This window comes from Hippoglossus stenolepis, chromosome 8 (assembly GCF_022539355.2).
Source record: "Hippoglossus stenolepis isolate QCI-W04-F060 chromosome 8, HSTE1.2, whole genome shotgun sequence".
Classification (NCBI taxonomy): Eukaryota; Metazoa; Chordata; class Actinopteri; order Pleuronectiformes; family Pleuronectidae; genus Hippoglossus; species Hippoglossus stenolepis.
This window is the reverse complement of record NC_061490.1, coordinates 22717198-22744779: the sequence shown is the minus strand read 5'-3', so window position 1 is coordinate 22744779 and position 27582 is coordinate 22717198. Positions and strand designations below refer to the sequence as shown.

Sequence of the window (27582 nt, the reverse complement as noted above, 5' to 3'; positions counted from 1 at the left end):
CATCTACACAGAAATTACTCGTTACTTTTCGTTACTTTGTTACTTTGTTACTTTTCGTTACTTCATTACTTTTCGTAACTTTTCGTTACTTTGTTACTTTCGGTTACTTTGTTACTTTTCTTTACTTTTCGTTACTTTCGTTACTTTTAGTTACTTTCGTACTTTTAGTTACTTTTTAGTTACTTTTGTACTTTTAGTTGCTTTTTAGTTACTTTCGTACTTTTAGTTACTTTTTAGTTACTTTTTAGTTACTTTCGTACTTTTAGTTACTTTTTAGTCACTTTTGTACTTTTAGTAACTTTTTAGTTACTTTCTTACTTTTAGTTACTTTCTTACTTTTAGTTACTTTCCGTTACTTTCAGTTACTTTTCGTTACTTAGTTACTTTTCGTCACTTTACGTTACTTTACGTTACGTTACTTTTCGTTACTTTACGTTACGTTACGTTACTTTACGGATTTTCGTCCGTCTGTCCGTATTTTAATTTTTTTTTGGAACGGACAGATGGACGGATTTTCGTCCGTCTGTCTGTCCATATATTTGCACTTTGTACATATTCTGAAGTTATTTGAAATGGGCGTGGCAAAATGGCTCAACAGCGCCACCTGGAACGCAACCCCTAGGTATCCCTTTGACCGATCTTCACAAAAATCTTAGCCCAGGTGTATCATGACCAGACAAACGCCATTTTGCATTTAGTGTCTGTCCGTCCAAAAAAAATAATAATACCGACAGACAGACGGACGAATTTTACTTTTTTATTTTTTTGTCGTCTGTCTGTCCGTATTTTTTTTTTTTGGACGGACAGACGGACGGATTTCATTTAATTTTTTTTTTCCGTCCGTCTGTCTGTCCGTATTATTATTATTTTCTTGGACGGACAGACGGACGGATTTTATTTTATTTTATTTATTTATTTATTTTTTTGGACGGACAGATGGACGAACGGACGTCTGTCTGTCTGTCCGTATTATTTTTTTTTGGACGGACGGATTTTATTTATTTTATTTTAATTTTAATTTTGCGTTTATCCTTCCCACAGTGTGCAAAACACACCGTGTGCCCGGTCGCCGATCGCTCTCTCCACCAACCGCAACAGGTCCCGAGTTGCGTGTGCTCGGGCCCGTTCAGTGCTACAACATAGCCCTAGTTTTTATTTATTTTAACGTATTCTTCCACCTCCAGTGTGCCTACTGGAGGTCTCACAGTTCCTCCAGCCACAGGGGGCAGTGTCCCTCCAGCCACAGGGAGCAGTGTCCCTCCACAGAACTCCTCCTCAGCTGCCTTACCACCAGGATCCATTCCCTCACAGCAGATGCAGCAGATTTTACAGATGTTTTCAGGCGGTGGCCAATCGGTACGTTTAATCAGGATGCAACAACTTGTTAGTTTATTGAGAAAGACAAATCGATAATGTTGTCTGTAAATGTGACTTGCATTATATATAAATGCAGGTTCAAATATTTTAGATTAAAATACTGATTTCAATTAGTATTTTATCTTTTTTTTTAAATGAAAGTAAAAGGGTTTAATGTTATTCACAGTTTAAAGAACTATACAGAAAAATGTAATCATGACATATGAGAGGAGGAGTTTGTCTTTGTATTATGATGCAGTAATTGTGCACGAAGTAGGAGTACTGTAAATATAGTTAAACCCAAGAGTTTGTGTCAAAATATTAGGTCAAGATGTGTCTTCTCTCTCACCACATACTGACAGTTATCACAATCTCAAAGTTTCCACCTCTGTAAATAAAAAGAATCAAGACTTCTTACGCCGTCTCTTCCCTCACACCTTCAGGTGCCGGAGGCTCGTTTTCAGCAGCAGCTTGACCAGCTCAACGCCATGGGCTTCATCAACCGTGAAGCTAACCTGCAGGCGCTTATCGCGACAGGAGGGGACGTCAACGCGGCTGTGGAAAGACTGTTGGCCTAACGCGCTCAGTTCATTTTGGGGATTGACGCTGAAAGACTGGTGGAGCTGGGGACTAGCGAGGGCGATTTAAAAATATTAGAAGAAGAATAGAAAAGTTTTGTTGATTTAAATCCATGGTTCTAATGTTATTTTGTCTACAACCACCCCTCCGAATTTAATATATTTGTTCCTTTAACGTCTCAGTCACTGACAGTTCTGTGCAGTGATGGAGAAAGAGATAAAACCGCGTAAATGTAGAAATTCCATATACATTTCTGCGACTGTAAAACTCGGTATTTTATTTTTTTAAAAGATAAGTGTTACGTGCTGTGTTGTGTTTTCTCTCCGCTCTCTCAAAACAAAGAATGCCTCAAACTTTGCATGTCCACATCTCCATGTGTGTCTCTTCTTAGCCTTGCAATAAATGTTTGTTCTCTAGTGTTTTTCGCTATTGCTTTCATTCCTCCCACTTTTTGCTTTATTTGATATCGATGATATCGTCCTTTACTCCCCGCATCCCATTGTTTTGGCCGGTCAGTCATGATGCTACCCCTAATTATTGTTTTGGCTTCGACCTTTCTGAAAGCTACCTCCATAATTATTTCCGCCACCATTTCCTGTCACCTATGCCCCTACCTATACAGCCCTGTGCGTGCAATGACCGCCACCAAGTGTCCAAAATAACACTGCAGGTTATCTAACCAAAATAATATGACATGCCAACAATAAACATAAATATATAAATACAATTTGATTAATTGATATGAAACATTGGACAAGAAGTGTCACACTATATAGAAATTCTTCGGTGTCAAAACTGTTGTACAGAATATTTAATTAACACAATCAAGCGAAGCGGGAAAAAAGGAAAAAGTTAAAATCCCTCGCCTACAATTCCCACAATGCTGTGCACCCGGGAACAGGAAGAAAACATCAGCTGACTCGCCTTCGTTGTGTCGAGCAGTTTTGTGTGACAGTTTAAATTGAGTTGTTTAGTCACATTTCACGTTCGTTTCACTTCCCCGCCTGTCAGTCCGAGCGACGTCATGTTGCGACCGAAGGCGCTGACGCAGGTTCTCAGTCAGGCGAACACTAACGGAGTCCAGAGCACACTGTGAGTACGGGTAGCTAGCATGCTACGCTAGCTAGCGGCATGCTAACCAGATGCTAAGTGACGAGAGGAGTTTGCTTTGGTCTTTTGACAACGAACCGGTGATGTAGTGATGCGGTTACAGGACCACGCCATCTTATGTGCGTGTAGTAGTTAGTGCAGCAGCGTGTGAGTAAAACTCCTCCGGGTTAACCAGGTCATCTCATGGCATTAGTTCACGAGGCACCTACAATGGAAAGTACAAGGATTCTGAGGTATCTCGTTAATCAACCATAAAAATATAAATTGATCTTTTCAATTGAGAAAATCACTGATTGTTGTATCTCAGGTGAATAAAATATTCCTCTGCAAAATCGTCTTTTAAATCATGGATCTAGCTGACTACCACTTACTGTTGATTACTGGATCTGTCGTGAACGTTGTATATTATCTACATATCTTATTTTTTAAATGATTTTATTCCCCCTATTTCTTTTCTATTTCGTACTTTCACTCGCTCTCTCGTCTACTTCATTTCGACCATCTCCTGCTACAACAGGTGCATTTAAATAAAGTTGATCTTATCTGTCAATCGATAGCAAATATTGAACTGAAAAGTCGACATCATAATTTCTTGGAGGTTAATTTGACGTCTTAAAATTCCACATTAAATCTGAACAAAACAGCCTCAATCCCAAAATATGTCCAGTCTAATGTAAATGACAGAAATCGTCCCATTTGAAACCCCGGAGACTGAAGTTTTGTCGTTTATTGAGCAAACTTCTGACTAAATACACCAATTTATGTGAGGGTGATTTTGTCAATTTAAAATATCAGCACACATGCGTTGATTTGTGTCTTGTTGCAAAAAAAAATAGTTTTGTTCATAATGCTCTTTTGAAACTTTAACCTATAAGCTCATTTGGGTTCTGTGACATCACATGATTATTTTGACTTGTATCAAATAAGAATCATAATTCATTACAATTTTCGTTGTTTGATTCATAGTTCAGTCAGTCTGATATCACTTTATATATAATACATACTTTGATTAGATTGCAAGCGGGGAGTTCAGGTACTTTCCTTATTCCAGCTCTAATGTTATTGTTTGGTAACTTGACAGATGTGTAATAATAAACGACTGCACAGTCTATGGTCAAATATAACATCCACCTTTTACATGTTCACCAGCCTACTGAATAACGAAGGTTCACTCCTGGCCTACTCTGGGTATGGGGACACTGACGCACGAGTGACAGCCGCCATCGCAAGCAACATCTGGGCAGCGTACGACAAGAACGGCCACCAGGCCTTCAATGAAGACAAACTCAAATTCATACTCATGGATTGTATGGTAAGAAGCGCAGTTCTCCATGACCGGTGGATTTGTTGTCAGTTGAGTGATGAGCGGAGCACTGTGTGAGGATCTCTTCTTGTCTCTCTCAGGAGGGACGAGTGGCCATCACTCATGTAGCCAACCTGCTGCTGTGCATGTACGCCAAAGAGACGGTGGGCTTCGGAATGCTTAAAGCCAAGGTGAGAGTGTTGGCACGTTAGCAGTCAGTGCTGTTGTCTGTCTTTGCTTCACCGTACAACCACTGTCCTACTGTCACTTGTATGTTGTTTTCTCTATTCACTGTCTTCTGTACTTGCCAAGCTCATTTGAAATCACTGGTCATACAGGCAATGTTGTGCTGACAAAAGAAGATACCAAACATTGGCTGTTAAACATTTTTTAATGTAGTGTGTATATAAGGGCAAAATCAAAAGCACGTAAAAACAGCCTAAATAGCCCAGGACTATTTGTCAAAGTCACATTTGAGAAGCTGCCATGATGAAATATATATATATATATTTTTTTTTTGTCACGTTTATAGGCGGAAGCACTGGTGCAGTACCTGGAGGAACCACTGACTCAAGTGGCTGCATCATAGTGAAGAAATGTGCATTACTTCCTTCTGCCTGGAAAAGAAAGCATCATGGGATGTAGTACATTCATGGACTACTGTAACACAAAGTGCTTTGTGTGTGTGTGTGTGTGTGTGTGTGTGTGTGTGTGTGTGTGTGTGTGTGTGTGTGTGTGTGTGTGTGTGTGTGTGTGTGTGTGTGTGTGTGTGTGTGTGTGTGTGTGTGTTCTTGTGTTGAGGGGGATATTCAGTGTATTTATAATCATGGTATTGGTGCAACTAACAGCTTGTGTGAGTTCTTAACTGTTTGTCTTCACTTAGTTTTGTCGGCTCTAAAATTCCTCAGTTTGTCAGTAGGACGTTTGCGTGTGAAACTGCTGAAATGATTCCGCTATCAGCTGCTTTCACGGTTAATACGCTTATTCACAGTTATGCAGAGAAGTGGCCTAACACACACATTATGAGCTGGATGGAAAGTTCAATGTACATGTCTGTCTGATTTAAATGCAGCAAATCTTAAACCTGTCAAATAAAAATAAAAAATTGCATTAATATTTCTACAGTCTTGTTTTTTGTGTTTATGCTCTGAACTGACTGGTTGTGGGTTTTGCGTGTTACCACAAAGAAGAGGACAGTGTCAAAACAGCTGGTTTACAAGGATAAGGTGTGAACGTATTCTCTGATACATAATCAATTTTTAGGTTTTATGTGCATAAATGTCAAAGTATGAACACCATAAGGAAAGTTCAGATAAATGTTATACAGCAGTTTAAATGTTTTGTATTTATTATGTTATTGCAGATCATCTTTTTTGGCAGAGACCACATAAACTGTATTTCAGGGTTTAATCTTCCTTTCAGTGATTCAGCAGGAAGACTTTTCGTTTTGCTTCCTGCATGCAGTTGTTTGAATCGCCCACCAGGAGGCACCTGACAGTCCCTCTCAGCCTCAGCCCTACCTGGGAGTTGTGTTACCTGTCCAACCTGCCCTGCACTGGCTCCATTACTAGGACACACCTCCGTCTCCGCTCCACCACTCCCTGAGACAAACCCCGCCCGGCCGCCTTCCTGAGAAACAACCTGGATACACATGTCCTGTCCAAACAAGCCAGTGTTCTGTGAACTCAGATAGGGAAGCGTAGTGAAGGGCAGAGAGCTGGAGACTGGCATTCATGTGTCGGAGCAGTTTCTCTGTTGAAGAGCATCTGAGAGGCAGGTTGGCTTTGGTGTGAGTCAGTGTCATCTTACATCTGGAGACAGCAGTGAAGTGCGGCGCGGCTGCATTGAATGGACAGAACATGGGGTCAGATGAGACCTACAACTTTGTCTTTAAGGGTGAGTGCATGTGTTGATCTGATCCCCAGGGACATCCCTGCAGCTTTTCAAGTCTTGGTCTGTAATGCTGATATGCCCTTGAAATTATACTTCCTTGTTTATTATTAACTTGTTAATCAGTCATTTAGTGTAGCACAGTAATTAATTCTGATATGCAGCAGCTGAAGGTGCCAGGTGGCTCTGAACAGATGTGGAAAAGGAAAGGTGTGGGGTAGGAATATTGATAAAAGGCACTGGACAGATGGAAAGTAGGTGGACGGGGAAGTCAAATGAACTTGTGAAGTAAGTGATGCTTGAGTCCAACAGGAAAATAAAATATGAAGACGGTCAAGTCCGTTGTATTCACACAAATTTGCCCCACAGGGTTTGGAGAAACAAGCCACATGTCAATAACGTCCCTGATTCAATTCAATCCCCCATCCTTATGTTTCCTCTCAATCTCTACAGTCAAAGGCAGATATTTTACAATCTATATAGCATTTTAAAACTTCACACAATCTTTGTAAAATTATCCTTCTTGGAATATTATACATCGTATACTGACAGGTATGGTACATGCAGGTCAGGCCATATATATATATATATACATATATATACACACACACACACACACACACATACACTCCCTAATATCGATATCAACATCGGCCCCCAAAATCCATATCGGTTTGGCTCGTGTGAGGTGAGTGTAAGGTAACTTTTAACTTTCACTAGTTAGCATAGCATAAAGCCTGGAAGCAGGGATAACCAGACAGAAACAAGGTTCTGTCTGGAGATTGACTGAATGACCTTAGTCAAGGAGGTTATGTTTTGACCCAGGTTTGTTTGTTGGTTTATTTTTTCGCCTGATTACACAAGAACTACCAAACTGATTTCCACCAAGCTTGGTGGAGGGATGGGGCCGGGTCCTGGGAAGAACTCACAACCAGTTTGTACCAGTTTCCCAGTTAATGATTCATGGATCTTAATAATAATCTCAATCATATTCAAGGAACCGATATTTATGAGCGTCCGCAAGTTGGGGCAGCTTTACTGAATTTAAAGGGACAGTTGGGTCTTGGCAGAGGTGTGTGCTCCACTGAGTGCTGTTCTAGTTCAGGTTATCACACCACTTCCTTTTATATATCTCTACTACAAGAACTACATTGTGTTGGATTGTTTGGCCTTGGCGGAGGTACGTGTGACTGAGTGCCAATATGTTGCTTGTTTGATTTGTACAAAAACTTAAAAGCAACATGTTGGGGGTTTAGCGAGGAGTTAATGTGTGGGAGAAACCTCAGGAGGAGGAGGAGCGACAGAGGAGGGATCCCTCCTCCAGCCTGTGAAGAGTGAATTCTCTAAACCGACTGCAATCATTGAATAAACTCGCTCACTAATGCAGTGCTCCTTGCAGCGTTTGTTATCTCAAAAGTATGTGCAGGATTTCATTCCATCCAGAGAATCACTGATTGCTCAGAGAAACTAATCAGTAAAATGATTGTACGATGTTTGCTTGGAATGTGAACCTGCAAACTCGTCTCTCCGTGTAAAGTGCGTGGACTCACTTAGGAAGGACTCTGCCAAGTTATGTGTTGCTGCTGGATTTCCTCCTGAAGGTCATGAAAACAAACAAAAGGAAAATTGAATCCACGCCACAACGCATCAACTTCGTCCCGGCTTCTTCAGAAAACCAGTCCACCATAAAGCGGGATGGCCTCTTGTCCTACATTGCCATAGAAACCAGGGTTATTGTTTGCATAAGAAGTTACTCAGTCGTTGAAGAGAGGAGGAGGAGAACAGACATTCTTACCCGACACACTGGGAGAAAAACCCCGCAATGGAGTGATCAGTTACCTAAAACAGACGAAGTAGAGGAACTTGTAAAACATTGTCTGCTGTGACCTCGGACATCTGGTAAAACATTCTGTAAGTCAAGAACTGGGGATAAGTCATTTGTGTTTTAAGAGTGCAGCTTTATGGGAATCAACAGATGTTCAGGGAAAAAGAAAGATTTTTTTTGCACTGGTTCTAAGAGAAGCGAGGAAGGGATTCCTAAACTCAAGTTGAAGTTCGTCCCCGGCCTTGGATGCAGTGATTGAGAAACTTTCCCTCTGCTGAAGAAGATCATGTGATAGGTTTTAAAGTGGCAGCCCGATCCCTAAATTAACCTTGAGACTGTTTTTCTTAACTCTTCTTCTTTTCTTTTAACTAAACTTTAAACCCAACCAGAACAAGTAGTCCTTAAACGTTTCTGAGAAAAGAAAAAAAATCAACAATCTGCATCTATCTGAAGATTATATCCACCAGTGGTTGAAGAAATATTCAGGTCCTTCACTTTAAATAGTATAAATATCACAGTGAAAAAATACTCAAATACAAGTTATAGTTCTGCATTAAAAATCTCACTCAAGCATCAGACACCAAATGTGTTTAAAGAGTCAAAAGGAAAATAAGTCCTTATAAATATTGTTGTATTATTAAAATGTATTATTAAAATTTTATAAAAATTATTACCAATTCATTTTTGTCCACATGTAAAACTATTTTAATGCTGTCATGGCTGAGCTAGCCACGCCTAGTCTAGCCTAACCTAGCCTAGCCAAGCCTAACCTATCCCAGTCTATCCTAGCCTAACCTATCCTAGCCTAACCCATCCTATCCTAGCCTTGCCTTGCTCATCCTATCCTATCCTAGCCTTGCCTAACCTATCCTAGCCTAGCCTAACCCATCCTATCCTAGCCTAGCCTAGCCTAACCCATCCTATCCTAGCCTAGCCTAGCCTAACCTATCCTATCCTAGCCTAGCCTATCCTTGCCTTGCCTATCCTATCCTATCCTAACCTAACCTAACCTATCCCAGTCTATCCTAGCCTAACCCATCCTATCCTATCCTATCCTTGCCTTGCCTAACCTATCCTATCCTAGCCTAGCCTAGCCTAACCCATCCTATCCTATCCTAGCCTAGCCTAGCCTAACCCATCCTTTCCTATCCTTGTCTATCCTAACATAATGTAGCATTGTTTCAGTCTCATTGATAAATTAAACTAATTGTTGCTTGGATTATAACCTCAGTGTTTTTGAGCCCACACACCTCAGCAATAAACTGTGACTGTCTCAGATCTCATCAGCACTCTGTCCCTATATGTGCCAATTAAACCAAGCCTTCTTTCTCTCTCTGAGTCAGTCACGAGTGAAACCCAAACATTAGTCAATAAGATAAAAGGGTTTGTCCGGTTACTTCCTTTCCCGTTTACTCAGGAGGTAGGTTTCTGTGATCACGATATGAGGAGATAGCAGCTCAACCTGTTCCACCTCATAAGGAATCCCCTTACGTTCCCAGGCCCTGTTTTATCTCCTGAAACAAAAGGTTCAATTAAGAGGAAGTTACCTCAAAAAAAGTTTCCAGGAGAAAGAGTGTCTTAACTGCAGTTTGGGGAAAACACAAAATAAGGCTGGGAGAAAAAACTTCAATAATTTTCTATCAAATAGCAACATAATAAAAGCTCAATATAGTTATACATTACTTATGCATTGTGTAAGCACAGTGAAGAGACATAACACATAATGCATCTATGTCAGATTTGTAAAATGTTTTGCTGTTTATCAAGTGTTCGTCATTCTTTGCCCGGAGAGTTTAAAACTACAACTTTCACTCAGGGGCAAGAAAACCTGGGACCTTTTATTTTTATAATTATCTGTCTGGATGAAATTCAACAATCTGGAATTTTCTGTTACATCCCACATAGGTCTCCAGAGTTTTGTGCAACATGTCCTGTCTGCACCCCTGAGTTGAAATAAGTAGGGTAGCTTATTTGCCACAAGGGCGTGTGTCTGTTTGTAAAACAGGACAACAACCACAAGTGTTGATTCATGGGCCAACCTTAAAGAGACACACCTAGAATAAGAGCTTTAGTTAATATGGGCTTTAAGTGATGATGTGGTCAGGATTGGTCCATATTTGTTTTGTCTCAGACACACTGCATTAAGTTTTGCAACAACCAAACCCTGAATCCAAAACCTGGAGCTGTGATTAACATACCTGTGTGTGTGTGTTTGTCTTCTCCAGTGGTGCTGATTGGTGAATCTGGTGTAGGGAAGAGCAACCTGTTGTCCCGCTTCACCAAAAACGAGTTCACCAATGATACTCGCACAACAATAGGGGTGGAGTTCAGCACACGGACGGTGCAGTTCAGCACCTTCACCATCAAGGCCCAGATCTGGGACACGGCGGGACTGGAGCGATACCGGGCCATCACGTCTGCGTGAGTGCCAAGACCCCATCACAGTTTTTAAACATATTCATATATACCCGTGTATCCATTCTCACAAACTCACAAAGTATAGAAATAATTATTTATGACAAAGTCTGTATTTCTGGGTATATTGTCGCACCATTGCATCTGTGATTTTATTTCATGATCACAACAATATTGCTGTAAATCTCCATTTTGAAACACAAAGACAGCGATCGCCACTATAATGTGTAAAGCACATTTCATCAACTAGGCAATTCAAAGTGCTTTAAAAGAATAAAAGCATCCCAGCAAATTGTCAAAGCAACATCAGACAAATCAAAAATGGGTTTAAAAAGAAATTAAAGAGTTACATAGATAATTAGCTATACAATAAGAAATAAAAAAGTCAAAGTAACAGGGCAGTGTAAGAAATCAGTAATTATTTGATTTAATAAAAGGCTGTGACGAACAGCAAAGTCGTTAGACTTGTTTTAAATGAACTGAGAGGACACAAAATGCCGGCACGTAAGAACGACAGGGAGACAGACTTACAGATTCACCTGTAGGCAGAGAGACACTAAGTCCAAATGTAAAAAATACACGAAGGAGCTGAGCCGAAGCACAAATAGACACAGAGCACTGAACAGCAGCTGGAGGTGTGACCGAGGAAACACAGTGAGAGGACTGGGAGCACAGAGACTAAACACACAAGGGAGGTAAACATGTCGGGATAATTGGACACAGGTGAAACACATGGGGCGGGAAAGTAGACAAAGACAGGAAGTGAAACATCTAGGCACACAAGGTAAGAAATATCAAATTAAAACAGGAAATGAAACGTAAAAGAAATTTAAACCAGGATGATTTTTAATAGAATTGATTAAAAAAATTGGTACAAAATGACATTATGTTTTTTTCGTTGGACTCAGTTTTGACCTCTGAAGTAAATATGAAGCAGCTGCTGCTAGTCAATTAGCTTAGCTTAGCATAAAGCCTGGAAACGGGGGGAAACATGCTCCTACGTTACATGAAAAACGGACAATTTATAACTGACACACATGGTTTCTAAAATCCAATGTGTTAGAGCCGAGACGTTTATTTGAATGCTCAGCGCTCTGTGTGTCTCTTCTATGTGAGGGTGCCCCTGATTCATTTTTTAAAAATAATTAATTAATTAAACTGGGAGGATTGACAGTGTGGAAACTGGTTTTAAAACAATAGAGGCGTGTCAGTTTTATATTTAAGACACGGAAAACATTCTGAGGACATGCCACACGGCTGGATCAGCTCTTTTCTGACTGCTTAGCTTCTTGAGTAATTACCTACCGACTTATTCCACTATGCAAATTCCCACTCCCATGGAATTTCCAATTTGTGCTGTAACAAGCAGCTAAAACCTATTAAAGTGGAATTAATTATGCTGCTGGTAGAGTGGAGCAGTAATGTAATAGTGACGGGTGTATGGATTGGTTCATGACTTCAGAGCGATCGCCAGTCTTTATAAGAAAGCAGGAAAAACTGTTAATTCAGTGAAGATGTGGCGGTGCCCTAAAGCAGCTATAATCAATATTGTCTTTTCTTATTTAGTTTTTCATATGACATGGGGTATCTGTTAGTGCAGCTTTTACTGTCGCTGCCCTCACTGTGTTGCTTTTGGCCATGGCAGCTACAAATCCACTTTTCACTTCCTGCCCAGCAACTAAAGGCCGACATACAAAGTCTAGTGTCATGTGAACATTGACATTTCAGGAGTTGATATAGGGACCAAAACCGGAGCCAGGAGAAGAGTAGAAATTGGACTTAAAGCAACATCATGCATATAATGTTTTGCTTGAATCAACAGCTTGAAAATGATTTCAATGCTGCAATGATTTAGGGAGAATGGTGTCTTTTGCATTCCCACTCCACACCAAACGCCGGTTCTTGTGCTGTGTAACTATGGTGAGCAGGTACGTTACCTGAATAATAACCAGCAACCATACAATAAAGGTCTATCTCCTCCAAACAGGTACTACCGAGGTGCTGTTGGCGCCCTGCTGGTCTACGACATCACCAAACACCTCACCTATGAGAGCGTGGAGCGCTGGCTGAAGGAGCTGTACGACCACGCTGACCCCCACATTGTGGTCATGCTGGTGGGCAACAAGACCGACCTGGAGTCCGAGAGATCGGTGCCCACCGAGGAGGCCAAAGACTTCGCAGGTATAAGTGTTGACAACCTGTGTGTTGAAAGTCACTGCGATGAACTAAATTAATGATCTTACAGAATGAACATTTGTCTGCTCGCCAACAGATTTTTCATCGTTGACATAAATTGTTATTTATTTATTCTAATTTGTGATCAAAGATTATGTGATGTTTTTTATTGGACCCAATTTCAAATGGGATTTAAATATATAATAACTAACTTTGCTTATTTTGTATCATCCAGAAAAGAAAGGTATTTTGTTTCTGGAGACCTCAGCCTTGAATTCAGTTAATGTGGAAGAAGCTTTCACCAACGTCCTAGAAGGTAATTTATTTTTATGTATCTAGCCTTTTTTTTACTACTTTGTGATTGCCCACATATGGGCTCCTTTAAAGTTGATGTTTTTAATAACTTCCCCTTCCTGTCTCTCCTCTATAAACGTATAATATGTTTGAATAATTTTAATCAGAGCCATAGAGCATCATCTCCTCAGCACATTAAGGTTTAAAGAAAGTCTGCTGTACACGGGTTCGATTCCCAGTTGGCCAGACTGTTCTCATCCTCTCTCCCCCAATATTTCCTTTCTTAATCCGAAAAAAGACCTTTGGAACGGTTTTCTTAGGTAGTTTTTTGATTGGCTGCTTTGGGGGGAAACATCTGCTTGATTTTTTGTTGTAAATGTTAAAACTTCTTCCTATGCAGACACGTTGTTAGTGAATGGTATAATATTTTTTAATTTCTTGCATCAGAGATTCATAAGAAGGTGAGCAGTAAGGAAGTGGTTCGAGGCTCCATCAGCGCCGTGTCCCTGAACAGCTCCAGAGCAGATACCACGGAGGAGAGTAAACCCTGCTGCAGGAACATCTAATCCCACCTCCATCCTCCAGGAGACCCCAGGGTGGGTGGGTGACAGGTGAACTCCTCGTTCACCCATAACCTTGTGCTAGAGCTCGAGGCCATGCAGCGACACGAGCATATTGACAGTCCTGGCTTCGGTGATGCCATTTTCAAATGACTGATGAAGTTGGACAAACTGGACGGTGCTGCATTCAAAAGACGATCGATAAATGTGAACGAATGTAGCTGGACACCAGCATCAGTCTTTTTTACGAGTCCCTGCGGTCCACCGAGCGTAGGTAACATAGGTAAAACACAACTTTGTTACCTATAAGATGATATCTTTATAACATATGCAGAAAACTGGTAACATCATGGCACGTTTATCTAGATAATAAACATGGTACAAGTATTCGTATCTCATGCATGTATAATCCCACATTTCAAGATCTGTATCTAATATTAGCATCTTGTATTTTCTTTTCACCATTACAGCCAAAGAGTTTGTGTCTAGATGTGTTGTGTGCTTGAAGCGTTGTCTTTAAAGATGCATTTCTTCTGTTCTGAATATTCAAAGACTGATCTTATAGGTTGTTAACTTGCTTTTAACGTTTTTGGAACCAAACACCAGCAAAGTCAGAAATGACTAAACCTGGTCAGTTGTCATTGCCTGTATCCTGATTGTTTTTTTTCTGTATCTTTGCATTAAATTCTGTTTTTCTCAATAAAGATTTATTCAAACACAAAATAGCCTAATAGTTTAAATTCAAATGGAACAAATACTTTTGCTTACAGGAACTTGAATAACTGGGAACGGTATCATCCTTCAGAAAAAGAGTTCTAACATCAATCACCTTGCTTATCTTACATAGAGCCACTAAACAAACAGTACATGTAATGCAAGGTGACCTGCAGGTGCTGTATGCACCACTTGACTGTTCACCTTGAATTATTTGCCCCCAAAAGGACAAAGAAGAAGAAGAAGAAGGGAGATCTGAAAAAGTCTTGTTATAGAGTTACTTATTTGATGCTATAAAAATGGGGTGAAATGTCACGATTGACAGCTGAGAATGAGAAGGAGAATATGGGCCGGGGCTCCACACAATCACCAATGCACAGACTCTGGCTCCAAATGACGTCTGCACCCGCAGCTAGCATATTTTATTGCTTCATTTTTGTACAATGGTAGGAAGTGGAGACGTGTCATCCATCTTTATTTATGATCTTTGCCTTCAAACTGTTCAAATTAAAGTTCAAACAAAACAAAAATGTCTTAATAAATACATAAAGAATCCACTAGATAGTTTGGAGGCACTTCTTTGTGTCGATGTGGGATTTCCACAATAATAAAATAAAGTGCACGAAGAATATAATATATTTATCCACTAATCACCGTCAAAACATAGAAAAGTGTCTTAATCCTGAAAACTAAATAGTGTGTCCAGTTTTTCTATATAATTTTGAACACCCACCCAGAACCTGAGCCTGGATTTTATATAAGGGTGCGTAGGACTTTATTATACTGGATTTTATGGCCATATATGATTATACATATATATATACATATGCATATAAATTAACTGGCAGAATAAAGACATTTGCAACTCTTTATTAATTTATTACAACATCATCAGATGCTTAGAAACTTAAAGTGTCACTTCTGTAACATAAATGACATTACAATCACGTTAAATGTACAACGTTCAGCAATAAAATCATTAAATTACCCACAGAAATATTTATTAGACGTGTTTGAAATCAGGTTGGAATCATAATTGTATCAGTGAACAAAGTAAAGTGACTTTGTTTTGACAGACACAGTTTTTCATGTTGTACCTGTTGAGGCCCCGGAGCCGCACACGTCATCCCCCATTGACGACCGGGGAGGGGGAGGCCTGAGTGACAGCGGCGCGGACTAATCGCGTGAGAGCCAGTTGACAGGTGTCGGTCAGCCGCCCGCCACTGGGAGCGCAGCAGGGGGCGGGACTAAAAGGGTGGCGTGGGGTGGGGGGAGTTGGCGTGACGTCGCAGCCATCGAGTGACAGAAGGTGAAGAAGAAGAAGAAGAAGAAGAAGAACTCAAGTTTCCGGCTTCGACTCTAAAGCCAGGTGACGACGGAGGAGTCGCGTTCTCGTCCCCGGAAGTCACACCACAGCGTCCTGGTCGTCGCTCGCCCCTGCGGGATTCTGCGTCGTGTCAGCGGATACACACAAATAAAAAAAGTCCGCCCCGTGGCTCGGTCTCTGTCGCAGCTGAGAAGGAAACGCGACAGAAGTTTTGTCCGCCACTCGGATCGAGCTTCGCCCACCAGCGAAGAGGAGGCACGATGAGCAACCGGGAGGACGAGTACGACTATCTGTTCAAAGGTGAGTGGAAGTCCGGGGGGGGGGTTTCTCTTCTCTTCTCGAGGGGAGTTCGCGAGCCGAGCGGAAAACACCTGTTAGTTTAAAAAACAAGGGTTCGACGACGTCAAGGTGCCGGAGGTCGTTCAGCGGCGCCGCGCGAACTTTGTTGTGTGATGCGGCTGAAGTTGAGGGAAATGGCGTCACGAGCGTAACAGCAGAAGCAGGACAGCAGGGGTCCAGGCAGCTTTTAAATATGTTTATATATATATATATATATGTGTGTCTATGTGTGTGTCTATGTGTGTGTCTATGTGTGTGTCTATATGTGTGTTATATATGTGTGTGTGTGTGAAGCAGCATCTGTCGTCATCTCTGCAGGCCGATGATGCAACCACCCCTGAGATGCTTGGGTCAACACGGGGGTCATCAACTGACACCTCCAACTAAAAACATATGTGCTTGACTTGTGGAAGAAACCAGAGTGTTGTGGAGCTGTGGACTTACTGGTTTACAGGAAATCACCAGACATCCCATTTAAATTTTGTCACTATAAGCTCCAAACACTTGAGGATTTGATCATCTTCAAACCCGAGTATTCTCCGTCTCCAACCCCCTAAATGAGAGGGTTTCCTACTCGTCCTTGTGTCATGTGTTGGTTGAACAAAGCAATTCAGATTTGCTTCTTCATTTTTCCTTCAGTGTAAAGATAAATCCTCAAATTATCTTTATTGACGGCAACAAATATCCGAGGTGTAACACGCAGATCTTTGTGGTTGGACATAAATTATCATAACATAACCATCAGTAACTGTTTTGATCATTTGATAGTTTCCCAAGAAACTTGTTTTTTATCGTACAAAAAATAATCCTCTGGTAAATCAAATGATCAAACACTGTCATTAGTGGCATCCATTTAAATAGGCAAGGTATATTGAGATTAGAAATGCACATGCAGATTTTAGCATTTGGACAAAAATCATTCAATTTTCATATTAAACAATAGTTTCTAACACTTTGTTCTAACTTTTCTCTCCATATAAGATCTAACAGGTGACATCAAATTATCAGAAAATAATGATCAGCAACTGTTTCGATGATAGATTAATGGCTTTAATATTTTTCCAAGCAACTTAGTGGTGGGGGGGGGGGAATGCCAACATCCTCTGTTTCCTCTTAAATGAGACATTTGAAGATTTGGTTCTGCAATTTTTTTATGTTTCATTGTGAAAAAGAATCATCAAAACAATCTCTATTGACAGGTTTTTAAATAAGCACCGTGTTGTATAGATATTAGAAAGCTCGCCTGGTGACCAGATCATTTCAGGCGGCATAAAGCGCAGAAACACTTAAACAAAGTGTCCTCTACCAAAGATAAAGAATAGTGAATTTTCCTGTTTGGCAAACTGGCACGAACAGCTCTCGGTAGTTTTACCTTTCCATAAGAAAGGGGAAATGATGTGCTCACCGTCTGAACAAATATAGAACACTAAACAAGTGTGTGTTGTCAAACTGGAAATACCTGCATGAGAAGTGTGTGTGGCCACAACGAAGCCCTGCCTCAGACTATAGAGGAGAAGAGATTTGCTCACTCACTCACTCACTGAACCAATGATACGGTGACCAAATAGCAAATTTATCTGAATAAAGTGCTGCGGTGCAAGGACACTGATAAGGTGTCGGCTGCCGCTCAGGTTTTTCACTTGAACAAGGAAAGAGCTAACATTCTTGTTTTGGCTCTGCATTGTTCCTACAGCCTCCATTTTTACCCCTTGCTGTCGGGCAGCATGAGTCAAGTCGTGTGTGAGCTCCCAGTGAGTCACATAAACCTTTATCCACCGATGGAGACATGATCACAGGAAGCTACGCTGCTGTCCTCCCTGTTAGTGAAGCCTTAATACCAGCCAGGTATTTTAAGAAACTTTTTAAATGTCAGACTAACTGCTTTACTCCCATGTCATCCCTTTCTTAACACCCGCCAAATTGAGTAAGTTGTTTTAAAAGCCCACGTTAAGTGGATATATGACTCTTTAACTTCCTTAAAATCACCACACATCCTCCTTCTTTAATTGAAGGTATTTCTCTTTTACGTAGCCTGCTTTTAGCATTATACACCGCTTTCATTTCACAGAGAAGCAAATACTGAAAAGGAGCAGAGGCATTAATTTAATTCTCTTCATTCCAGGAGTTGAAGGCTTGGCTATGTTACTGGGAGCAGCGTTGTATAATATCTAAGGGAGGCGTCATATCTTTTTAGCCGAAGAATGTAAAACCAACAAAAGGGTGAGTGAATGGGTGTGTTATGCAGCCATGATATTACCTGTCTGATGGCAAAGGACCTAGAAATGGTTGCTTAATGATTTATGTCCTCCGCCCAAGATCCTTTGTTCTGGACAAAATGGAGAATGCCGACGTTGCCTTTTTTGGCGTGGAGGAGGCCCCACACTGTTGGAACATTCACTCCTCAGATGCTTCCCCATATTTTGATTATTTCAAAGTCCTAAAAGAAAGTCAGCTCTTCAAGTTTCTACTTGTGTATGTTGCACCACAGCAACACTGACAACCTTTTAATACACACAGTTTCCCCACGGAAAGGGTAGCATTGCTTAAATGCATGTGTAGACACAGTTGGTTGGTTTGTTAACACAATTTCAACATTCCATGACGAGTTCCTGTTTCCAAACGGCAGGCTGGTGTGTGTTGGTGGGGTAGGTTCCCTCTGACACACTGACTCACCTGACAATTATGGAAGTATTGTTCTGACAAACAATCGTCCTAATAACGCCCCGGTCGTGTACATGTTAGGAGGAGACGCAACATTAGAGCCTTTTGTTTTTTAGTTTCACGATTATGCACTCAGTATTAAAGGTATAGCTCGATTGAAATCGTAAACAGAGTCCGACCGATTTACCGCTTGTTTCATTAAAAATCGTCCGATAGACATATCGGTATCTGCGTTTTACAGAATAAACAGTGTTGGCTCTTGGGAATCATTGTCAATTTTTTTTGATATAATGGCAAATATATTGGTATCAAGCCCCAAACAAATCCTTACAGGTCAGGCTCTAATCATTAGTGTAGTAATTTACCTCTCTTACCTCTGCGTCAATAAAAACCCAGCTGATGTTTATAGGTAAACCAGCACAAGGTCTTTTTTTTTTTTTACTGGTGTAGTCCACGTAAGAGATGTTGGCAAATAAGATAGATTTAAGTTTTGTCTGGGGATGTGAAACGGTGTGTCTGCTAACTGAAGCGATATGGAGGAGGGTTGATATATAACCACAGGGCTGACAGTACTGTGTGACTGCACGAGGGCTCAGTTTAAGGAGTTAATGTGTAAACGTTTGTATACCAGCTTTTGAAACAGCAGGACAATCCACTCGCACCTATTGATTTGTACACACATGTCTTGTAATCTATCGATGTCGCAGGTCTCTTTACAGTTTTTCTTTAACTGATTTACTAAACATTCGATGGCGGAAACCTGCAGCAACACACTGGTTTCACCTGGAATCACGTGTTTAACCTGCTTTTATTTCCTGAAAAGAGCAGGTGGTTCAAGTATTTATTGTTCTCACTCGATGGGAGTCCCCGGAGTTTCTACTCTGCTTTGGCCGGGCGCCACACATGAGCATTATTGGCGAGGCAGGTGATTTAATAGCAATGCGAATCACATGATTAAAAAAAAAAAGAGGACAACCCATGTTGTTCAGTGTACGGCCTTTGTGTTTTTAATGAACTGTTACAGCAAAGGCATGCCATGAATTCCCCTTTACAGCTGCCGCCAGTACACTGTGCTGCTCAAAACTCATCAAATCATCATGTCTGTGTGTTTTTCATTCTCTATGTACACGCTGAAAATGAGATTCTGTTGAGTCAAGCCGAAAAAGTTAAAAGCATTTTTGTAGCCAATTCTTCATTAAAATGTCTAATAAAAAAAAAAAGAAATCTTTCATTTTCTTCATTTTGGTCGTCTTTTAATTGTGTAATTTCCGCTTTACCCGTGACTCTGGCCGTCTCAACAACGTATGATGAAGGAGAAGCACATTGCTAGTTCCCTAAATACCACAATCCCATTAACGAGTGTGCTAACGATTGGCGTCTTTCTTTGTCTGGAATCTGTAGTGGTGCTGATTGGAGATTCCGGTGTAGGGAAGAGTAACCTGCTGTCCCGCTTCACCAGGAATGAGTTCAGCCTGGAGAGCAAGAGCACCATCGGGGTGGAGTTTGCCACACGCAGCATCCAGGTAGAAGGCAAGACCATCAAGGCTCAGATCTGGGACACAGCTGGACAGGAGCGATACCGAGCTATCACCTCTGCGTGAGTACAAGAGAGCGAATCATCAAAAGACCTGCTTCATCACATGTCCACAGATATCCACTTCACACAAGTGCACGCTCAGTTGAAGTCTTAATTGAATCCTGCACACATATAGATCCACATGCATCAGTTTGCCCATGCAGCAAGTATAAGAGTAAAGCTGAACTGTAGATCAGTTAAAAAGACTTAGAAGTTATTAAAAAACAGCGTTTATATCCAATATTCAGCCAGGAAACTTTTAAAATATGAAGAATTCTAAAAAGAGTTTGTTGGATTTCTTACAGCAGCAGCTCTTCCGGTTCAGTAAGAGCAAGGGATCATGGGTAATACCCACCGTTCAGTTGTGTTTAAGTTAGTGAGCGGGACAACACAATCCCAGCTCCAGTCAATAGGTTGATAGATTTGTTTGTTCTCCACATTGAAACCACTTAAAAGTTCACCTAACAGAATCAATCATCACATGAGGTAACTGTTACTCAGTAAAAGTTAGGTAGTGTTTTTGTTAAAACTGTCCCTCACCGTCACATGAGGTTTGCATGTGACTGTACTTTAAAATGTTGCTATGGTAGCAGATGTAAACTTCCAACCATTAGAAGCTTGAAACAACAGAACATCCTCTTTGGGATTAAATTAAATTTAGAATCAACCTTTTGAGCAGCGTTATCGTCCCTCAAAAAGCTAGAAAGAGATCATAGCAAGTGATTAAAACTACAAAATGTACCTTTTTGCCTTGGGTCAGGAAGTGATCTGTTCATCAAAGCGTCCTCCTCATCTCGTGGTCAAGGTCCCATCCCTTTTATTCAACTCTTTTTGAGTCTTCCATGATGCGGCAGCCACCGAGGTGCTGACTCGTAGTGTGTCAAACACATGCAGACATTGAGGAAACAAATAACTTGAATCAGTGTTTACTTGTGTTATGAGTTTTGTGTGCAGTGGTTTTAGCTTCACAGTTCTATTTCTTGTGTTTCTGCTGCTGTTGCCGATTTGAGATGTCAGCTGGCTGAGCCCGTGTGTCACACCCACGAAGAATCCCTAAATCAACAGGTTGCAACAAGAGCAAATTGTTAAATTTGGTTCTCATGTTATCCAGGTACTACCGTGGAGCAGTTGGAGCGCTCTTGGTTTACGACATCGCCAAGCACCTGACGTATGAAAATGCTGAGCGCTGGCTGAAGGAGCTGCAGGACCACGCAGACAGCAACATAGTCATCATGTTGGTGGGAAACAAAAGTGATCTACGCCACCTGAGGGCGGTGCCCACCGATGAAGCCAAGTCCTTGGCAGGTACGGTCCCTGTGATGGATTTTTGTGTGAGAACTTACAGTAGGTAGCCTGTAATGCTTGCGACTCTGCCTCATTAGATTAAGTTAAATCTCACCTCTAGTCGCTTTAATGAGCTCCCTAAGTGGATTAAAACATATCATGTGTGTTGTTGACAGTCAAGTGTGCACTGCAGTATTTTAACTGCCAGTCTTAACATGCTGATCCTCACTGGGAACACCCATGATAGAAATGTTTGCACTGCGATACTGTGCGTGAACGTGACAACAAACTGGTGCACGTCACTGCCATGTACGTTTTTGAGTGCATATTGCTTCAGGGCAAGTTTGTTTTGCACAGCGAACATGTCAGTTCACTTAGATAGAATTTTTTTCTGTAGGATTTTGACGTTAATTATTTTGTAGTGCCTGGGCCATATGTCTACGCTTGACCTTGAGTTTATTGGCTGGTGTTGCACCTGCTAACTGACACGTGATTGGACTGAATGTTAGAAAGTCAAACAGTAGAGTCTTGTTGATTCATGCGAGAGTAAAGAAAGTCATTTTCGTTTCTAGGAACGTTGGTGCTTTCTGTTTGTACCGATTTGTTTTCTTACACCACTGACTTCAATTATGACGCCTATTTACATAAAGATCATGTGGCGGACGCGTCAATGCAAAGTGTATGATAATGTAACGAGTAATGGGTTCTCCACCAAGAACACAACAGTGACAATGGGCCAACTGACGCCACTGTGTGACAATCATCCCCTCACCTGTGATTCTTTTTTTAATTGGGTTTTATTCTAAATCTCCTTCCGATTTTTAAAAAAGGACACAAATGAATAATTCTGAAACAAGTGGACTGACATATTTATTAATGTGATTGCTCTATTTATCAACTAAGCCTGCAGTTAACAATTGTTTTTATCATCAGTTTATCAGTTTCTTGATTAACTATTTGGTCTATAAAGCATCAGTAAAGTAAAAAAAATGGGAATGACAATTTCCAACCTCATGAAGGTTGACATTATTAAATGTCTTGTTTTGTCCAACTTACACTTTCAAACCTAAAGCTCTTAATTTTAAGGTGAGGAAAAGCAGCAAATATTCACCCTTGAGAAGCTGGAACTATTAAATATATTCTCTTATTTCGCTTGAATACTGGCTTATATGATCTTTATCAATTAACAAAAAAGTACAGATATTTTCCCAAATGGGGAAATATCTTCCATATCGTACATTTCTGGGTGTTTTTGCCTGTTAGTAAGGACAAATTCCACTGAAAAGGTCAACTATTTGTTGTATTTTACCATTTGTTATGGGGCTTTTTTCACAGCAGACATTTTTAAATGTCACAGACAGAAAGGCACAGGTGTAACTATAATAAAACTAAAGATGGCTGAATTTCAACGCACTGCAGTGTCAGGGTCCTGGTGTTGTTAATGCTGGATCACTGTCATGTTTTACCCAAACGTTTTACCTAACATGGCAAGAACAAATATAGTCTGTGACAAAATTAAAACAGACCAACTATACTTAAGTCTGTAAAACAGTAGTATTTTTGTATGTGTAATTTAAACACTTATATTCCTCCCAATAAAATATTTTGAGTTTGATTACAAAGCAGTTCCCTTTCCTGTGGGAACCCTGTAGTGAGTGAGAAATGTAAAACTGAATCAGTGCAGTATTTAACATCTCAGTGTATTTATGAACGTTAATAACAATGAAGGCCTCTAATGATTAATCGTGGGACTGTGTTTGTGCTTTACAGAGAAGCATGGATTGTCTTTCCTGGAGACGTCAGCGTTAGACTCATCCAATGTGGAGCTGGCTTTCCAAACTATTCTCACAGGTGGGTTTCACATTTCTGTGCATGTTGTGTTTTTGTTTTTGTGTTCATATCAAATCAAAGCTGCCACTCCCACACGACCCTGGATAAGGGACAGGAAATTGACCAAGTCACAGAATGAAACACTCCTAAAGCCATCCAATCATAACGCTTACTGTTAAGTGTACAGGGTATTGTTTTGTCCCCAAATGTTCAATTCCCATGCAGACTTTACATAACAACCCCTCTTCTGCCACTAGATGGCAGCAAAATCCATATAATCAGTCCTCTGTGTCCATCACTAATGAGGCATCTGTGGCAAGAGAAGACTTGATCTTTTCTTTTAAGGTCAGAAATGTGAGTAATTGTCAAACTGAAAAGCCAATCAGCACTGGGGGGAGCACCTATGGAGACAATCACCTGATGACCACTAAGTACTGATGTCTGTTTGTGGTCACAAACTCACTTTGACCCACTGAACCCGGTGCTGCCCCTCATTCGAGATAGAAATCCAAATTTGTAGTTGACATTTGTGTTTTGTAAATAAATGAAGTGTGTCTCAGATGAGTCGATGTCTGAGCGGTTTCCCCAGGAGGCTCACGGCGACACCAACAAGTGTGTTTGATGTTGAAGATTTGGGAAAATGGAGAGAAGAAAAGCAAATTGTTGTGACTATCGACCCCTGGAGCGCCTAAAGGGACAATCCAACAGCGAGTGGTTCTTCCATTTGAATTGCTGCAGGGGCTATCAGTCTGCAAGTGTGCACCACTTGGCTGTTTGTATTCAGCTTCTGCCCAATGTTCAATTGCCCTCTGCCTCCGCTTGAGCCAATCTGCCCACAACACAGCTCGGCAGGAATATTTCAGATTCATGGAAACTTTGAACCCACAAGCCCCATTGAGCTAATGGTGCTAATCAGCTCATTAAGGGATGAGAAGAAAGGATGTCGGCGGTGCATTAGCAGGGAAGTAAGAACTGAACTTAAGACCTAGTGGAGTAGAGGAGACCTCACATGTGTAGATATCAGCAGCTGACGGATCGCGGGGCAGAAAGTGTCATGTTGTTTTGTTATTGTCAACACCGGCTCAGCAGCAGGGGCGTTGAAGGGTCTAACGTAATGAGTCGTACTTTCACCACCTGACGTGTCATGTCACAGTCAGACAGGTGACCTGTTTTGATTTAAACCGTCTTGCCTCATAGGCAGTTTTTATTTCAGGAGTTATCTTCCACATATGGCTGCAGTCTAGAGTTAAAGTGGCAGCGTGCAACAGTAAAGCTGTTTTCAGACATGATAACCTAGAGAATTGGGTTTTACGTATGAAGAACACAGAGAACATGAGGGTCAGACGTGTTCACAACAGGAAAATGTTAGAAACATTGAGGTGAAGGGTGGCGTCTAGGTAGATCATGCAGTAGGCAAAACATGATGTTTAAATTCCACTGCAGAAAGCAGAGGTTTCTGTTACCAGCACACTGACACCTTAGAGTTCAGTGAAATGAAGGGCCACTACAGGTGGACTAAGACATCTCCGCTCAACCAGGTGAGCTGTTGGGCCCCTGACAGCTCATTTTCATTCTGAGAAATATATATATATGGTTTTGTTTCGCTTTTGTTGTGTGTTGGAAACGTCATCAACACGCCCACTCGCTCGCTGTGAAGGACAAAGTCACATGAGCTCACTCAGACACTTCCTGGACATTTCTGGCAAGAAAAGTTTCTCAAATTGAGCTACTGACTCGGACGTTTGCGTCTCACACACAGCCCCTTCCTGGAGGGTTTAGGAAGATGTCTGGATTTCAGCTCTTGTCTGAAAGCAGCTTAAGTTTGCGCTCCTAGTTTAGTTGATCAGCCGATCACTCCAATGGCATCTACTGTAAACCACAGAGTTCAGACATGTATAGAATCATTGAAGAACTTGATGATATTGAAGGATTAACAATTCAAATGTTCACTTGTGTACTTCTCCTTTGTGTGTAGTAGCATTATTAGCATGCAGGCTCACAGAAGCAAGTCACAGACCCATAATGTATTACATTTATGTAGTTATAGCAATTTTAATTTAAAAGGTATTAAATCCTGTAGCTGTGGGGTATGCCTCAAATGAGGCTGGGTGCTGCCACATGACATAACGATGCCAGTTTAGGATTGAAAGAATCCTGCACTGCTGCCAGGAGTCTGGATAGAACAGTTGTTGTTCAGTATTGCCATGCTGTTTGTCTTTATCACAATATGTCCCACTGTTGGCTCGATTCTGAGGCATCTACACATTAACTCTCTTCTTTTCACCCCCCCGCCCTCTCTCTCCTCCACAGCCATCTACAACATTGTGTCACAGAGGCAAATGTCAGGGCGAAGCGACACAGACTTTTCACCAGCCTCCAACGTAGTGCCCATCACGGTCGAGCCCACCCAGAACTCGACCAGTAAGGGCGTCTGCTGCCAGTCCAACTAAGACCCCATCACTGACCACCTCCTTCACCTCCAGGCAAATGGAGAAACGGACAGATAGACAAACAGACGCAGGCAGAGGGGGAATGGACAGACAGGTAGAAATGACCATTTCACAGAGGGACACTGGGGTTGATTTGTCTATAGTCTGGTTAAGAAAAATAAAAAATAAAAAAACAGCAAGAAGAGAGGGACCAGTGAAGGAGGGATAGTAAAGAGGATTAAATAAGCAGGCAGGGGGTGTGTGGTGGTTGAAAGAGGTACATGATTAGAATTGATTGAAAATCCAATTAAAAAAAATGTAACTCATTATAAGGTACCTTTTTTGTATCTCATCACAGTTTCTATCTTTGCAAACTGTCCTCCCTTTGAAAGCTCTACTTTACAAGCCAGTAAATGTTTTCCCTCTACCAGGATATTGGGCAATAAAAATCCACCTCTAGTAGACTGAACTGCAAACCGCTCTGTCGCCGCCGTCATTCCCGTTTTCTCACGATGTAATAATATTTAGACATTAATGTCCCAGATGATATTTATTGAACACTAGTTTAAGGCTTTGTTTGGCCAAAAGGGTTTGTAATGTAATACAGGTTGGTTTAGATTTTCCTTCACTTTCCCTCACAGCAAAGTGAGCTCTCTTGCTTTTGGTGCAGATGCTTGTACGGGCAACTGTCCCTCACTAATGGAGGGACAAGGGCTTCTATTGATTTTTATTTTTTATCTTTTAAATAAATGCACTGGCCGGAAATCGGCGGAAGGTGGTTGGTCCGGGTTGTTTTCCACCAGGCCCCTCAGAGCAATCACATCCCTCCCCAGCAGTGACACAGGGTTTCTCTGTTGATTGCTTCTGATCTTCCTTTGAAAGGCTTCCCTGCTCTCTGCACTGCTTTCTGAGTCATGCTCCTGCAAGCTTTGTACAGCATTAACTCTAAATGAGATTGGGTGGCCGCATCACGAGAGGGTATGTTAACTGCCTCGAGTGTTGGCTCTGGCGACGGCCGTTTCGACCCCGGCTCAGAACCTTTTGGGTGTAGTGGGACAGAGATCAGGGAGATTGGTTTAAATGCATGGACAACCCTGTGCTCCTGCTCCTGCTGCCTGCTAGCTGGGATGGATGGATGGGTGGAGGGATAATGTTTCAGGGGATGAGGTAGTGAGGGCACTCAGCCCTGCCCTGCTGCTGTGATCCCTGATGCACCAGAGATGGCTTGTTTTACTGTAAGTGAAATCCTCCACTGCCTGCTCACCTACTCCGCTCTCCTCCTGTCTCTGTCTACACTGTATGTAACTGGAACAGGACTCTGCCTTCTGGGATCTCCCTGACGCGTGCCCTCGCTCTCACTTGTCTTTATTTCCTGTTTGTGGAGGGGCGGGGGTTGTGTTCAGGAGCCAGGATTGGGTTTGTTGGGATCTAATAGTTTTAATAAATGAGAAATGATGTGGTAGCGTTAGGAGGGGTTTGATTAAATCCAAAGGTTATGCACACAGACGGCGTTTATCCTGCTGGTGTGTTTCCACATCAACACTTGACTTCTATCGACTTCACAGGTCTTGAACTGGGTGGTGTAGGTTAGGGCTTTTTAAACATTTATTCTAATATATGTATATTTGGACTGCATATGTAAAAATAAATCTCATTTGTTATATCCTGGCTCTTCTCGTCTCTTGAGGATGTTTTTTTTTTTTTAAAGTAAAGGGTGCAAGTAGCTAGAAAGGCAGAATTAATTGAATGAGTCATTGAGGTACCATGATTTCTAATCACATAATATTGATGTGGCTGTTTTATAATAATAATTACATTTTTTATCTCAATTGGGATTCGGTAAGAAGATATTTGCTCATCATAGCTGAGATCACAGAATTTCAAATATGAATAGAATCAGTTTAACCAAAAAAAA

General features: G+C 41.2%; 3 protein-coding genes across 3 annotated transcripts; all 3 read left to right on the top strand.

The window, feature by feature from the left end:
- Window positions 1–2821: 2821 nt before the first annotated feature.
- lamtor2 (late endosomal/lysosomal adaptor, MAPK and MTOR activator 2) lies at window positions 2822–5467 on the top strand. The gene is made up of 4 exons (XM_035164552.2): window positions 2822–3027; window positions 4195–4357; window positions 4450–4539; window positions 4881–5467. Exons 1-4 carry the CDS (start codon window positions 2960–2962, stop codon window positions 4935–4937), a joined length of 378 nt encoding a protein of 125 aa, XP_035020443.1. The 5' UTR covers window positions 2822–2959; the 3' UTR covers window positions 4938–5467.
- A 330-nt stretch (window positions 5468–5797) lies between these two features.
- Window positions 5798–14223, top strand: rab25b (RAB25, member RAS oncogene family b). Its single transcript, XM_035164551.2, has 5 exons — window positions 5798–6244; window positions 10289–10484; window positions 12466–12659; window positions 12889–12969; window positions 13395–14223. Exons 1-5 carry the CDS (start codon window positions 6208–6210, stop codon window positions 13511–13513), a joined length of 627 nt encoding a protein of 208 aa, XP_035020442.1. The 5' UTR covers window positions 5798–6207; the 3' UTR covers window positions 13514–14223.
- Window positions 14224–15483: 1260 nt separating this feature from the next.
- On the top strand, window positions 15484–27330 carry rab11al (RAB11a, member RAS oncogene family, like). The gene is made up of 5 exons (XM_035164550.2): window positions 15484–15848; window positions 19950–20145; window positions 21236–21429; window positions 23179–23259; window positions 25549–27330. Exons 1-5 carry the CDS (start codon window positions 15809–15811, stop codon window positions 25686–25688), a joined length of 651 nt encoding a protein of 216 aa, XP_035020441.1. The 5' UTR covers window positions 15484–15808; the 3' UTR covers window positions 25689–27330.
- Window positions 27331–27582: the final 252 nt, after the last annotated feature.

Coding starts and splice junctions, on each gene's coding strand:
- rab11al (XM_035164550.2), top strand. CDS start 15,809: ATGAGCAACCGGGAGGACGAGTACGACTATCTGTTCAAAG. Junction 21,430..23,178: donor TGAAGCCAAGTCCTTGGCAG/GTACGGTCCCTG, acceptor TGTGCTTTACAG/AGAAGCATGGATTGTCTTTC. Junction 23,260..25,548: donor TTTCCAAACTATTCTCACAG/GTGGGTTTCACA, acceptor TCTCCTCCACAG/CCATCTACAACATTGTGTCA.
- lamtor2 (XM_035164552.2), top strand. CDS start 2,960: ATGTTGCGACCGAAGGCGCTGACGCAGGTTCTCAGTCAGGCGAACACT. Junction 3,028..4,194: donor AACGGAGTCCAGAGCACACT/GTGAGTACGGGT, acceptor CATGTTCACCAG/CCTACTGAATAACGAAGGTT. Junction 4,358..4,449: donor TCATACTCATGGATTGTATG/GTAAGAAGCGCA, acceptor TGTCTCTCTCAG/GAGGGACGAGTGGCCATCAC.
- rab25b (XM_035164551.2), top strand. CDS start 6,208: ATGGGGTCAGATGAGACCTACAACTTTGTCTTTAAGG. Junction 10,485..12,465: donor TACCGGGCCATCACGTCTGC/GTGAGTGCCAAG, acceptor TCCTCCAAACAG/GTACTACCGAGGTGCTGTTG. Junction 12,660..12,888: donor GGAGGCCAAAGACTTCGCAG/GTATAAGTGTTG, acceptor TGTATCATCCAG/AAAAGAAAGGTATTTTGTTT.